This window comes from Mercenaria mercenaria, chromosome 9 (assembly GCF_021730395.1).
Source record: "Mercenaria mercenaria strain notata chromosome 9, MADL_Memer_1, whole genome shotgun sequence".
Classification (NCBI taxonomy): domain Eukaryota; kingdom Metazoa; phylum Mollusca; class Bivalvia; order Venerida; family Veneridae; genus Mercenaria; species Mercenaria mercenaria.
This window is the reverse complement of record NC_069369.1, coordinates 54558524-54571900: the sequence shown is the minus strand read 5'-3', so window position 1 is coordinate 54571900 and position 13377 is coordinate 54558524. Positions and strand designations below refer to the sequence as shown.

Below are 13377 nucleotides of genomic sequence, written 5' to 3'. Positions count from 1 at the left end.
AAATTATACCCCCTTTTGGACTTAGAAAATTCTGGTTAAAGTTTTACATGCAAGTAACTATCTCCAAAACTACTACAGATATTAAATTGAAACTTCACATGTGTCTTTGGGGTTATAAAACTAGTTGATAGCACCAAGTCCCATAACTCTGACATGTATTTTGGGCAAATTATGCCCCCTTTTGGACTTAGAAAATCCTGGTTATAGTTTTGCGTGCAAGTACATACAGCTATTACCAAAAGGCATATAGCTTTGAAACTTATTTATTCTTTTTCAAGGTCAATTACCAACCTCACTGGGTCAAGTTCCATAACTCTTAACATGTATTTTGAGCAAATTATGCCCCCTTTCGGACTTAGAAAATTCTGGTTAAAGTTTAACATGCAAGTTACTATCCCCAAAACTAATGCAGATATTGAATTGAAACTTAACAATGTTTCTTCGGGGTTATAAAACTAGTTGATAACATCAAGTCCCATAACTCTGATATGTATTTTGGTCAAATTATGTCCCCTTTCGAACTTAAAACTCTTTTGATATTTAACATTTTGGGTAATAATTTCCTGCTTCTGTGACAATATTTCGAATAGTCGAGCTGGGCTGTCTTACGGACAGCTCTTGTTATTTTTGAAATGCTTTCCCAGGGACGTAAATGTATTTCTGCGCAGATTGACATCTGGTATCTGCGTCTGGTTTCTTTCATAAAAACCTCTTTTTAAAGCATAAAAGATGCAATCTAAACCATAGAATGTTTTGCTGTATCGGTAACTAACGTCAAATGCGCTGCCCCCAACAATGTTCGTACTCGTTTCTTCCCTTGTTTACTCCCCTTTTAGAATTCGGCGTCGATTCAGATTTTGTAGACAGCCGTGAATGTAAGAATCGCATGTAACCTGTGCGATTCTTTGTTTTTAGGAATCATATTTATAATTTTGGTAAGTATCAGTCTGTATGTTTTTTATCTAATTTCGCGAATAATTTATATAAACAGCTTTGAAGCTTGACACTACGTTTGTACTCATCCGTACTCCAACTGTGTCCGTACTCAATATAACTCGAATGTAAAGTTATTATTCTTGAAATTATGCTCGAGTGCACCAAATTGTGAATGATATGAATAATTATTGGTAATTTTATGTTTGTAATAACGAGAGATAAAAAAAAATCGTTTAAAAACCTTTAGGATGTGCTTTTGATAGTGTTGTTTGTTTCTGGGCCCTGGATACGGATATTTAAAACATGTTTACCGTTTCCAAGAACAACAGAGAATGGTAAATAAAAAATATACCGGAATCGTCAAGTCATCACATATGAAAACGTGTAACGTGTTTTTTTATGTAAGAATATCTACAATACACGTTTGTTTTGTGTTTTAACGTCTGCAAAAGCCCTTTGGATATGTTTGTGGCCTCGACCTTCGGTCTCGGTCACAAACAATCCCTACAATGGTCAAAAGTTAAAATATGATATCTGAACATCTTACACGTTAAATAATTCCAAATAATGTCTTAAAATCAGCTTGAAATGTGCAGATCTCTTTAATCACAAGAAAATATCTCAAAAAAGCACATGTACCTATACATTTTATTTCACCATATTATAGGCCATATGTAGGTTTTTGTTCCTTAAATAAATCTCTTACATAATATATGTAAACTGAAAAGGTGTAATAAAATGTTGCTTAAATGTGACTGTTTAATAATGAAATAAGCATTAATTATCAGAGCTTTTGCCCCAGCTTTGGTAAAAGGATCATTTTACTGATCTGTTTATGTCATAGTATATAAGCTTTAGTTGTTGTATGTTAACCCTTAGCCTGCTAAATTTCTAAAATGGACTGGTCCATCATTCAATTCGGGCATTACCGTTTATTACTCCAAGGGGTGTTCACAGAATTTTTACTGACTGAATAGGGAACAGTGCAGACCATGATCCGTGGAGGCCGATCTTGGTCTGCACTGGTCGCAAAGGCAGAATCACTTGCCGCCAGTAGGCTAAAGGTTAACGTTTATATCTATTGAATGATGCTTTTCAGATTATTTAGTCAGAGTCTACATTTAAACACCAGTTATTTTCATTTAAGTATTAAACTAAAAGTCTGGAAAAGCTTTTGGATTTCTATCAAGGTTTGGTTCTTCCATTTTTGTGTGTTGAAGTTTGATTACCTGTGATCAACAGTTAAATCATATATTGTTTTCTGTCTCCTGTGACAGCTCTTGTTGAATATCAACTTAACACTCCCTTATATACATAACATAACAGTTTCATATATTTTTTGTTAAAAGAAGAATTGAAAGCAAGTTTTCACAGTATTTTTATGTGGTCACTTTTCCCTTTATAAGAAACCTAACTCTGTACTTATACAAGCACACTTGAAGCCTTGTACACAGGTGAGCGCTTTAGAGTCAATGACCCTCTCGTTGCCTTTCAGTCTGCTTTGACCTTGACCTTTTTACCTACTGGCATCAAACTCAGTAGGGTTTTTCAACATACCAAAAGAAGACCAAGCAATGCTCAGGTGAGTTATTGTGATAGCTCGATGTCCGTCGTCTGTCTGTCTGTCAACATTTATCTTGTGTATGCGATAGAGGCTGTCTTTTTTAATTGATTTTCATGAAATTGTATCAGAATGATTGCCTTGATGAAATCTAGATCGAGTTTGAATATCGGTCATGTGAGTTCAAAAACTAGGTCACTAGGTCAAATCAAAGAAAAACCTTGTATGCGATAGAGGCTGTATTTTTCAATTGATCTTCATGAAATTTAGTCAGAATGATTGCCTTGATGAAATCTAGGTTCGAGTTTGAATATGGGTCATTTGGGATCAAAAAGTAGGTCACTAGATCAAATCAAAGAAAAACCTTGTGTATGCGATAGAGGCAGTATTTTTCAACAGGTCTTCATGAAATTTGGTCAGAATGATTGCCTTGATGAAATCTAGTCGACTTTGAATATGGGTCATCTGAGGTCAAAAACTAGGTAACTAGGTCAAATCAAAGAAAAACCTTGTGTATGCAATAGTGGCTGTATTTTTAACCAACCTGAGCAATGCTCAGGTGAGTTTTTCTATCACTCGATGTCCGGCGTCTGTCTGTCTGTCGTCTGTCCGTCAACATTTAGCTTGTGTATGCGATAGAGGCTGTATTTTTCAACTGATCTTCATGAAATTTGATCAGAATGATTACCTTGATGAAATCTAGGCCGAGTTTGAAAATGGGTCATCTGGGGTCAAAAACTAGGTCACTAGATCAAATCAAAGAAAAACCTTGTGTATGCGATAGAGGCTGTATTTTTCAATTAATCTTCATGAATTTTGGTCAGAATGATTACCCTGATGAAATCTAGGCCGAGTTCGAAAATGGGTCATCTGAGATCAAAAACTAGGTCACTAGGTCAAATCAAAGAAGAACCTTGTGTATGCAATAGAGGCTGTATTTTTCAAATAATCTTCATGAATTTTGGTCAGAATGATAACCTTGATAACATCTAGGCCGAGTTCGAAAATGGGTCATCTGGGGTCAAAAACTAGGTCACTAGATAAAATCAAAGAAAAACCTTGTGTATGCGATAGAGGCTGTATTTTTCAATTATTCTTCATGAGTATTGGTCAGAATAATTGCCTTGATGAAATCTAGGCTGAGTTCGAAAATGGGTTATCTCGGGTCAAAAACTAGGTCACTAGGTCAAATCAAAGAAAAACCTTTTGTATGCGATAGAGGCGGTATTTTTCAATTAATCTTCATGAATATTGGTCAGAATGATAACCTTGATAACATCTAGGCCGAGTTCGAAAATGGGTCATCTGGGGTCAAAAACTAGGTCACTAGATAAAATCAAAGAAAAACCTTGTGTATGCGATAGAGGCTGTATTTTTCAATTATTCTTCATGAGTATTGGTCTGAATAATAACCTTGATGAAATCTAGGCCGAGTTCGGAAATGGGTCATCTCGGGTCAAAAACTAGGTCACTAGATCAAATCAAAGAAAAACCTTGTGTATGGGATAGAGGCCGATTTTTCAATTGATCTTCATGAATTTTGGTCAGAATGATTACCTTGATGAAATCTAGGCCGAGTTTGAAAATGGATCATCTCGGGTCAAAAACTAGGTCACTAGGTCAAATCAAAGAAAAACTTTGTGTATGCGATAGAGGCGGTATTTTTCAATTGATCTTCATAAATTTTGGTCAGAATGACAACCTTGATAAAATCTAGGCCGAGTTCGAAAATGGGTTATCTGGGGTCAAGAACTAGGTCACTAGGTCAAATCAGGGAAAAACCTTGTGTATACGATAGAGGCTGTATTTTTCAATTGATCTTCATGAATTTTGGTCAGAATGATTACCTTGATGAAATTTAGGCCAAGTTCGAAAATGGGTCATCTGGGGTCAAAAACTAGGTCACTAGGTCAAATCAAAGAAAAACCTTGTGTATGCAATAGAGGCTGTATTTTTCAACTGATCTTCATGAAATTTAGCCAGAATGATTATCTTGATAAAATCTAGGCCGAGTTTGAAAATGGGTTATCTGGGGTCAAAAACTAGGTCACTAGGTCAAATTGAAGAAAAAACATTGTGTTTGTAATAGAGGATGTATTTTTCAATTGATCTTCATGAAATTTGGCCAGAGTGATTGCCTTGATGAAATCTAGGTCGAGTTTGAATATGGGTTCTCTGAGGTCAAAAACTAGGTCACTAGGTCAAATTTAAGAAAAATCTTGTGTATGCGATAGAGACTGTTTTTTTCAATTGATTTTTATGAAATTTTGTCAGGATGATTGCCTTAATGAAATCTAGGTCGAATTTGAATATGAGGTCAAAAACTAGGTCACTTGATCAAATCAAAGAAAAAACTTGTGTATGTGATAGAGGCTGTATTTTTCAATTGATCTTCATGAATTTTGGTCAGAATGATTGCCTTGATAAAATCTAGGTCGAATTTGAACATGGGTCATCTAGGGTCAAAAACTAGGTCATATCTAAGAAAATGCTTGTTTTATCGCAAGAGACCAATTTTTTGGTCCAATCTTAATGAAAATTGGTCAGAATATTTGTTTCCATGAAATCACTAGGTCAAACATGTTTTACACTTTTATGGTGTGTTTCTTAGCTGAGCGACCTAGGGCCATCTTGGCCCTCTTGTTTTTTTTTATGACAGCGGTTTTCATTGAACGAGTAAAAGATGCTTTGTGATTAATTGTAAAGTTAAACTGTTTGGTTATATATGTTGCTTTCATGCAAATGTAAATATTGAATGCCTCCATACAGTTTCTGGTGGATTGGGGTATCTATCGGCCAAGTTGCAGCTCGCTCCTGGTCATGTCTTTTACATTTCTGGAGTATATGCTGGTATCTATCGGCCAAGTCGCAGCTCGCTCCTGGTCATGTCTTTTACATTTCTGGAGTATATGCTCCGTAGTCTGATCTTCCTCACCGCCCGGACAGGTTGGTGAGTCTTCAATCATTGAGACGGCCTTCACGAGTGCTTCAGTCTCCGCCTTGTAATTGCTGCATTGTTTTCCTGTGGCTGCATGTAGTGTTTCTCTCTTGCCAGATGGGTAAAGAATGAAAAATCCTACTCCTCCATCTTTGATGGCGCATCTGGCTGTTCCATCTGTATAGACATAAGTCCGTGTTTCCGGAGGAAATACTCTAACTTTGGTTTTATTTTGGACATTAGCACTGGATAAAATCCATATTTACACCAAGCTTCATGAGGGTTATATGATATTATGGCAGAAATATCAAATGTCATGAAAAATTAATCGCTTTTAGTTTATTCAATTAGAGACAGTAGAATGACATTTAGGCATGCAAAAGTAACATTTATCAGAATTATTTTTGCGCAGTATTTGTGTATATGAATAATTCGTAATTTACTTGTTCTACTTATATTCCGCCCGAAACACTGCCTATTCGTAGGATAATATGTTGTAAAGGAAAATAAGGAAATTGTATGCGAATATGTGAATGAATGACTATCTGAACTAAACGAAAAATGGTAAGGATCAAAAATCTTATTTTAGCTATTTGCATCATTTTTCAAAGCTGTAACAATGCAGATGAAATTCATAATAGTCAAACAGACCCTACTATTACAGAAGAATACAGTATTTCTACGCCATTGGCCTCAGATTTTGTCAATAGCACCTACGTGGATTACAATTCTACAGGAGAATACACTGTTTCAACACCGATGGGTAATGACAATGACGACGATTACCAAACCAATGCTTACCAAGATGCGTTGGAAAACTTAGCACCAGACGGTGTTGAACTGTATTTATTTCGGAATGATACTTTGGAGTTTTTGTCTACATTCCAACCTGGTTATCAGCGTGATGTAATCAGAAATCAGTTGAAGTACTGCCCTTTCAACAAGTTATGTGGATTTTCATTTAACTTCCCGAATTCCTGGATGGCTTGTTGCAAGCCTTGTAGCTGCAATTTTCCGACATGTGTCAATGACAAAAATTGCTGCCCTGATATATTATTCCGTCATGCCAATGGATTCAGTGAAACTTCCGTTACCCGTGAATTACCAAAATTTCTTGAAGAACAAAAAGTACAGAAGGACTGCATTTATCTGTATCTGTCAAAGTCCTTTAACACTGGCAAAACAAGCGCATACGGTTACGCCACTTGTCCTATTGGTACAGAGACGGAACTTCACATAAACTGCACACGGTCATATAACGCCGATGATATGTCAGAATTAGTGGAGACGGTACCCATCATTAGTAGAGAGACCAATGAATTGTACAGAAATAAGTATTGCGCGGTTTGTAATGGTGTATCTATGTACAACTTTGAAAGATTAGATGCAGAACTAATGTGCGAGGTAGCATCTTACATTACTACTGATACAGACATCTTAAACGCTGTTCTTGTTGAGGGGAAATGCGATATTGAGTTCTCTCTCTCTCTGTTTTGGGTTTAACGCCGTTTTTCAACAGTATTTCAGTCATGTAACGGCGGGCAGTTAACTTAACCAGTATTCCTGGATTCTGTACCAGTACAAACCTGTTCTCCGCAAGTAACTGCCAACTTCCCCACATGAATCAGAGGTGGAGGACTAATGATTTCAGACACAATGTCGTTTATCAAATAGTCACGGAGAACATACGCCCCGCCCGAGGATCGAACTCGCGACCCCGAGATCCGTAGACCAACGCTCTTACCTACTGAGCTAAGCGGGCGGGCTGATATTGAGTTCTCGACGGAGCATAAACTAAATTATTGTTTCACATCAGTGTCCGGCTGTAGTGTAACTGGCACATTCGAAGAAACTGCATGTTCTACGTACAGATCAGTTATCTCTATTGACGAGCAGGTTTTTCAAAACATTTTCTGCAGTATGTGTAATGGAGTTTTACCAAGATCCTTAACCTGTCCACTTGGAAGCAGAATACATGTAGCACACACTTTTGCATTTTCTGGATTGCTGAAGCTTGATAAAGTGGATGCTGTTCTTGATATTAGAAGTAGTAATAGAGATATTGATAAATGCTTAGAAGATCAGCTATATGACAAGATATTGGTAAGTCGCAAATATTTTTTATTATTGCATGTAGTATTTAGCTTTCATGTTCAGTCCAGATATTTATTGAAAATTTATTTATCTTCCGATAAAGCATATTAAATTTGTGGGTTTAAATTTTCCAAAAATACAAATTTTGCATACGTTTCTGAAAAAAAATCAATTCGTTCTGCTGGATAATTTATCTGTATTAACCGCTTATTTGTATTGTGTTTTCAACGTCAGAAATATTAAATAAGGCAGGTACTATTTGTTTTCGTTCATGCATTTGTTTTGCATTTTTTTTTTTGTGTATAATTTCGTACAGTTATGAACTCTTGTATTCTTTCGTGTTTTTTTTTTCAGGATTCATGCAAAAATATGGTGTGTTCAGCAATTACTGTACTCAAGTCTGGAACGTGTGTCGATTTGTTTACAAACCTGGAAAAGATCACTTATACTGCATTTCTTCGCTTAAAACCAGTCAATCCTTTGTCAGTTAAAGATGCGCATATCGTCGCAGATCACGTGATTGCGCACATGGAAGAGTTTCTGGATGGAAGTGAATTATGCGGCATGCAGATCATATACAAACCTAATGTGTCTTTAAGTGAAACTGATCTTTCTTTTGTTGAAAATTCAAATTTACTTTATTTCGATGCAAGAGTGTGGTTTTATATATCCAAACGTCACGATCCAAATCAAATCTTAGCAAAACTAATGCACCTTCATGACTCAAACCAAACGTTCAGGATGAATAACAGGAACGATCCTGTCATATTTAAGTTTCAAGTCAAGGACGACCATCCTGAAAAATTTGATGCAGTATCTTTTCTGTCGCAGTCAAATGATAAAAACAACGATTCAGAGACTTCTTTGGACGGCTATGACTTCGTACTATTGCCAAATCTTATAGCTAACAACTATGAAGGCACTTGTGCATTTAGAAAACAAGATTATAATATTATAGAGATCACAACCTGTCCAAAAATAGAGGTACATGCATCTGACGTACCTTGGAAGGAAGGCGAGAACGGTATTACTTTTCAAGTTGGAAACTATGTCCTTAAAAGTAATGAATATTATTTCATTGACGAGGATCACATAATGGTATGTGCAGACAAGTACAAACATTACTTGACCCAGATACCACAAGAAGAAAGGGATACGTCTCTCTCAGTAGAATCTATAATATCTATTGCATGTTCAGCTGTATCTATTTTAGCTCTTTCTTTTACCTTTTTCGTATATTGCTTCTTTTCAAAACTTAGAGGGACAATACCGGGCAAAAACAACATGTCATTGGTATTTACCTTATTGCTCGCTCAGACTTTATACTTAACTGGGAGCTTCAGTGATTTCAAACGGAATTCAACTGAATGTCTTCTCTTTGGTATATTGATTCATTTGGCCTGGTTAGTAGCATTGTTTTGGATGAATATTTGCACTTTTCATATGTTCCGCGTTCTTGCCAGAACAAAGGTTATGTCTCAATCATCGGGCACAAAAAGATTGGTAATATATCATGTTTACGCGCAGTCAATGGCCGCCATATCTGTTTCTATAAATATCGGCGTATCATACTTCATGAGCGGTGATTTTGGTTATGGTACTGAAACTTGCTACATTTCTTCGCAGCAGATGATTATATATACGTTTGGTATTCCTGCAGCTTTTGTCGTACTTTCTAATCTCTTTATGTTTACATTTGTTATCATTAAAATCAAGCGGTCACCTTCGGTTCAAAAGAATGTTCAAAATGAGCGCAATGACATAATTGTGTTCGCTAAATTATCGACCATCACTGGCGCGACCTGGGTTTTTGGGTTTCTATACATGTGGACAAGTTCTGCAGCGTTGTCCTACATGTTTATTGTTTTAAACGCTAGTCAAGGACTGTTCATCATGCTTGCGTTTGTAATAAACAAGCGAGTCTATGACCTGTTTAGATGTCAGGTTTTAGGACTGACCGTTACGTCTTCAGAGAGTAGGCGTCCGACATCCAAAACTTCCATCAAAATGTCGGACAAATCGTAATGGGTATGCTTTCAACCGAAATAGTGCGAACAGAATATTATTAAGGATTTCATTTTGGGTAGAGACTCTTTCTGAATCGTTTGATTATGTGAGGTGTTAAGTGACAATTATAACGTTATGTGCAATGACTTTTGTCCGGCTTACTGTATATTAAATGAGTAATGTTTGTCAATCATCTTTTGCGTTAGCCTGACAAGAGACAATTTGCGAACGGGAATGTTTTGAAAATATTTAGCTGATGTTCTTGAATAATAATGTTTGTAGTCCACGATTATTTAATAGCTTTAATGGAATGATCGGTTAATGCAGAAGTATAGCCTTTAAATACAAAAGCTCCTAAGACATACTGGTAAACATTTATTTGCTTAGTCTAGCTGTTCCAGATTTTTATGTAAAATATCCCTGAGATTACTACTCAAACATTGTTTATAAGAAAATACATGTAAACTTCTTTTTTCCATATATTGAGTGTCAATATTGTTATAAGCATTTTAGTATAAACATTTTAAACGGTTTTATAAAATCAAATTATTGTATAAATTGTATTGTATTACATCGCACTGTATTGTATTGTGCTGTTATTGTATTGTATTTAAGAAATAATATACATAAAAACCATGTTTTAACATATCGAAACAACACGAATACTTTATACGTCTGTAGAATTTCACGATGACGTAGCCTAAGTGAATTATACCCGCGGCGCTTAACCGAGTCGTATCATATATCAAAACATGGTTCTGCTATATATTATATCAATTCGTGCATGTCTTTTGTGTAAATAAGTAAATGAAATAGCGGAGCTCTTTTTCATGGCGCGTGCATGGAGCCAAATATAGAAGGTTACATGTCCCGCGGAAAAAGGTCTTCTGCCTGTAAAGGCACTCAAAATACACTAATAAATTGTCGCAAGACAAGAAGAAGAAAATGACGCGAACCACAATTATTCTCTTTTTACTGAAGTGCGCATGCGTGACATTGGAGTGTGGGATAGTCAAGGCATACAGACACTAAATAGAAAAATGGCGCGAAAAAAAATGGTAGTCGCATAATGGCGGATACAAATAGTCCTCAGGTTTTTTGCTCTGTAGAGCTATTTTCCTTATTTTCTTTGCATTTTTTGGCTAAAATCACATGACAGATCTTTGCTTGACATGTAGGTAGCATTTTCATAATGAAATAACAACATGACAAAATTGTTCATGGAAACTTAGATCATACACTACCAGTATAATTTGGGGTCTCATTTTTTAGCTGATTTTGCAGTTTGTGTGTTTGACTGAAATTATTTTTCTTGCATCAAACATGACCCCCACTTTTCTTTTGATTTTTATTTAGCACTGACAATATTCTTCAAGAAAATGTAGGTTACAGACATTTAAAATGGGTCCTGATGTGTGCTGCGGCCATTGGAAATAGGTCAATTTTATATAGAATAAAGAACAACAACTATTTAGTGTGTTATAACCTCAAATAGGCCCTATTGAGGCCCGTCACCGTGGTTAATCAATATGAAAATGAAAATGACAGATGAATGAATGTATTGGAAATGTATAAGGATATTTGAAATATGGGGTTGATAGACAATAAACAATAACAGCAATAATAGAAAAACAATACATAATTTTTATTACATACTCATTTAATAACTCCGTTACGGTAGTTTTGCACGTACGGATCGAAATTTTTTCTACAATGTAGAATTTGATTAAACCCTTTTCAAAACTTCAGAATATAGATCTACGTCAAATAAAAAAGATAGGGTCGTGTGCTTAATTTATTTTTTGCTAGACTGATTTGAAAAATTTGGACCTCATTCAATTTACCAAATGGGAGTCATCGTATGGGAAAATCACTACTTTCGTAACAACATTTTTTTTACAATGTAGATTTTAATGAAACTTCCCACAGTCGTAGATAAACATATTGTCTATATTGTGGTGAAATAAAATGTATAGGTTCGTGTGCTTATTGAGATATTTAACAATGATTCAAATGAACCGCACATTTCAAGCTAATTTTAAGACATTATTTTGAATTATATAGCGTGTCAGATGTTTTAATATAATATTTTAACTTTAGAAATATAGTAATAGTGCCATTGTAAAAAAATACTCACGGGTTGACATTAATTCATAAAATGATTTTCAATCCGTACTCCGAATCCAGGCTTTATTCTACTTTTTCCAGATAAAGGACATTACGTCATCACTTCCGGTTTATCAAACGTGCATAACTACCTTAAGTTTCAATGGAAACTGAAGCGTCAATATTTTTCCATAGTGACGTTCAAATTTCATATCGGGTGTTCCCTGTTCTAGCATCTGCATAATCCCGGGTCTCTCGGTCTCGGGCACAGAACAGTCACTTCGGATTATGTTAGGGCTGTCATTGATTGGGTCTTTTGCATATCGACGATACCGATATATCGGAAGACAAATATCGACGATACATCGATATATCGATTATTAAGTTAGATTAACAATCTCTTTGTTTATGGGCATGCTATATACCTTCTCGTTAATGTTATGTCTTTTTTTTTTTGCCTACTTTTTATATTACTGTTTGATTGTGTTGTATTTGTATCTATGAAATAAATAAAATAAATGAAAATTAATGAAATCTTTTATAGATCTGCATTGTGCCTTCACTCCTCTTTTGCATTTATCCTACTTTACAACCTAGTAAACTATAATTTCAGGCACTGGAGTTGGGGTTCAAACAGCTAAAATTCTGCACTTCTCTTCCACAGATATTTATTTATTTATTAAATTAATTAATTTATTTATTTACAATGTTTTTATTTATTTTTAGCCTGTTTCATACCCTGTCTTAATTTTTACCTTGCACAAGTTTACATTCGGATTAGGTACTGGCACCGCGTGTTTTTTTTTTTTTTTGTTTTCTTTTTTAACTTCTGCCCAAGTTTTCAATGGGCCTCAAATTTGTAGTGTTTGACTGTTTGTTTGTTGTACTGAAAGGCATGTTTAAGCAACAACCTGTGTTTCTACGAACCCAAACAAAGCTTTTCATTCCGTCTTTTGACTGTTTTTCCACTATTTAAGCCGGCGACGGCTTCCTCTTCGGCCATCTTTGATTGCTATTGTTACGGACACTAGATAAATTCTGTACCTTTTACTGAGTGATCAGCTATACGCGAACAAGTAAAAAGCCAAGATTGACGTAGAAACAGTATATATACTCTATGTTTTTACATGCACAAACAACGAAGCGACCTTTCAAGACAGGACAACGTAACTTTTTGCAAATAGATTCTGAAGTTGAGCCCTTTTTACTTCTACCCATATAGGTAGTGCCGGCTAGTGGGAAAAGACTGCTACGGTACAAGTTTAGACATGACCTTTTTTGACAACTTCCGTTACTTTCGGCACATTTTTGCAGGCAGAAAAAGTTGTTTTAGAGGGTCTGAGTGTTTATCTAGACAGTTGTTTTTTCTCTCTGTAAAATACCGATTTTTGAAAATGGGAATCGATAATCGATCGACCAAAAAATACAGTTGATACATCGATATCGTTTCTATCGATGACAGCCCTAGATTATGTAGACAACGTGAAAAATGCGTTACGTCACAAATATATCACACTTGTTTTAAGTCTAAAACTATCAGTATTTCATTTTTAGAGCTTCTTTGTTGCCTCTGAAATAAATCATAAATATTTCTGACGACTTTTATGCCCTTTCTTTTGTATCATTCATCATGCACATAACTCACCATTCATAAGTATTTGTTATCATTTGCAAAATATTTTAGTTGTTGTAATGTAGTATTTATTTTATTTGTTTATGCTGATGACACAGTTGC

At 35.4% G+C, this 13377-nt stretch overlaps 1 protein-coding gene across 1 annotated transcript; it reads left to right on the top strand.

Annotated features, from left to right (window-relative positions):
* Positions 1-7208: 7208 nt before the first annotated feature.
* On the top strand, positions 7209-12181 carry LOC128559522 (adhesion G protein-coupled receptor E5-like). The gene is made up of 2 exons (XM_053551422.1): positions 7209-7538; positions 7884-12181. The coding sequence occupies exons 1-2, from the start codon at positions 7356-7358 to the stop codon at positions 9552-9554; spliced, it is 1854 nt and encodes a 617-aa protein (XP_053407397.1). The 5' UTR covers positions 7209-7355; the 3' UTR covers positions 9555-12181.
* The last annotated feature ends 1196 nt before the right edge of the window (positions 12182-13377 follow it).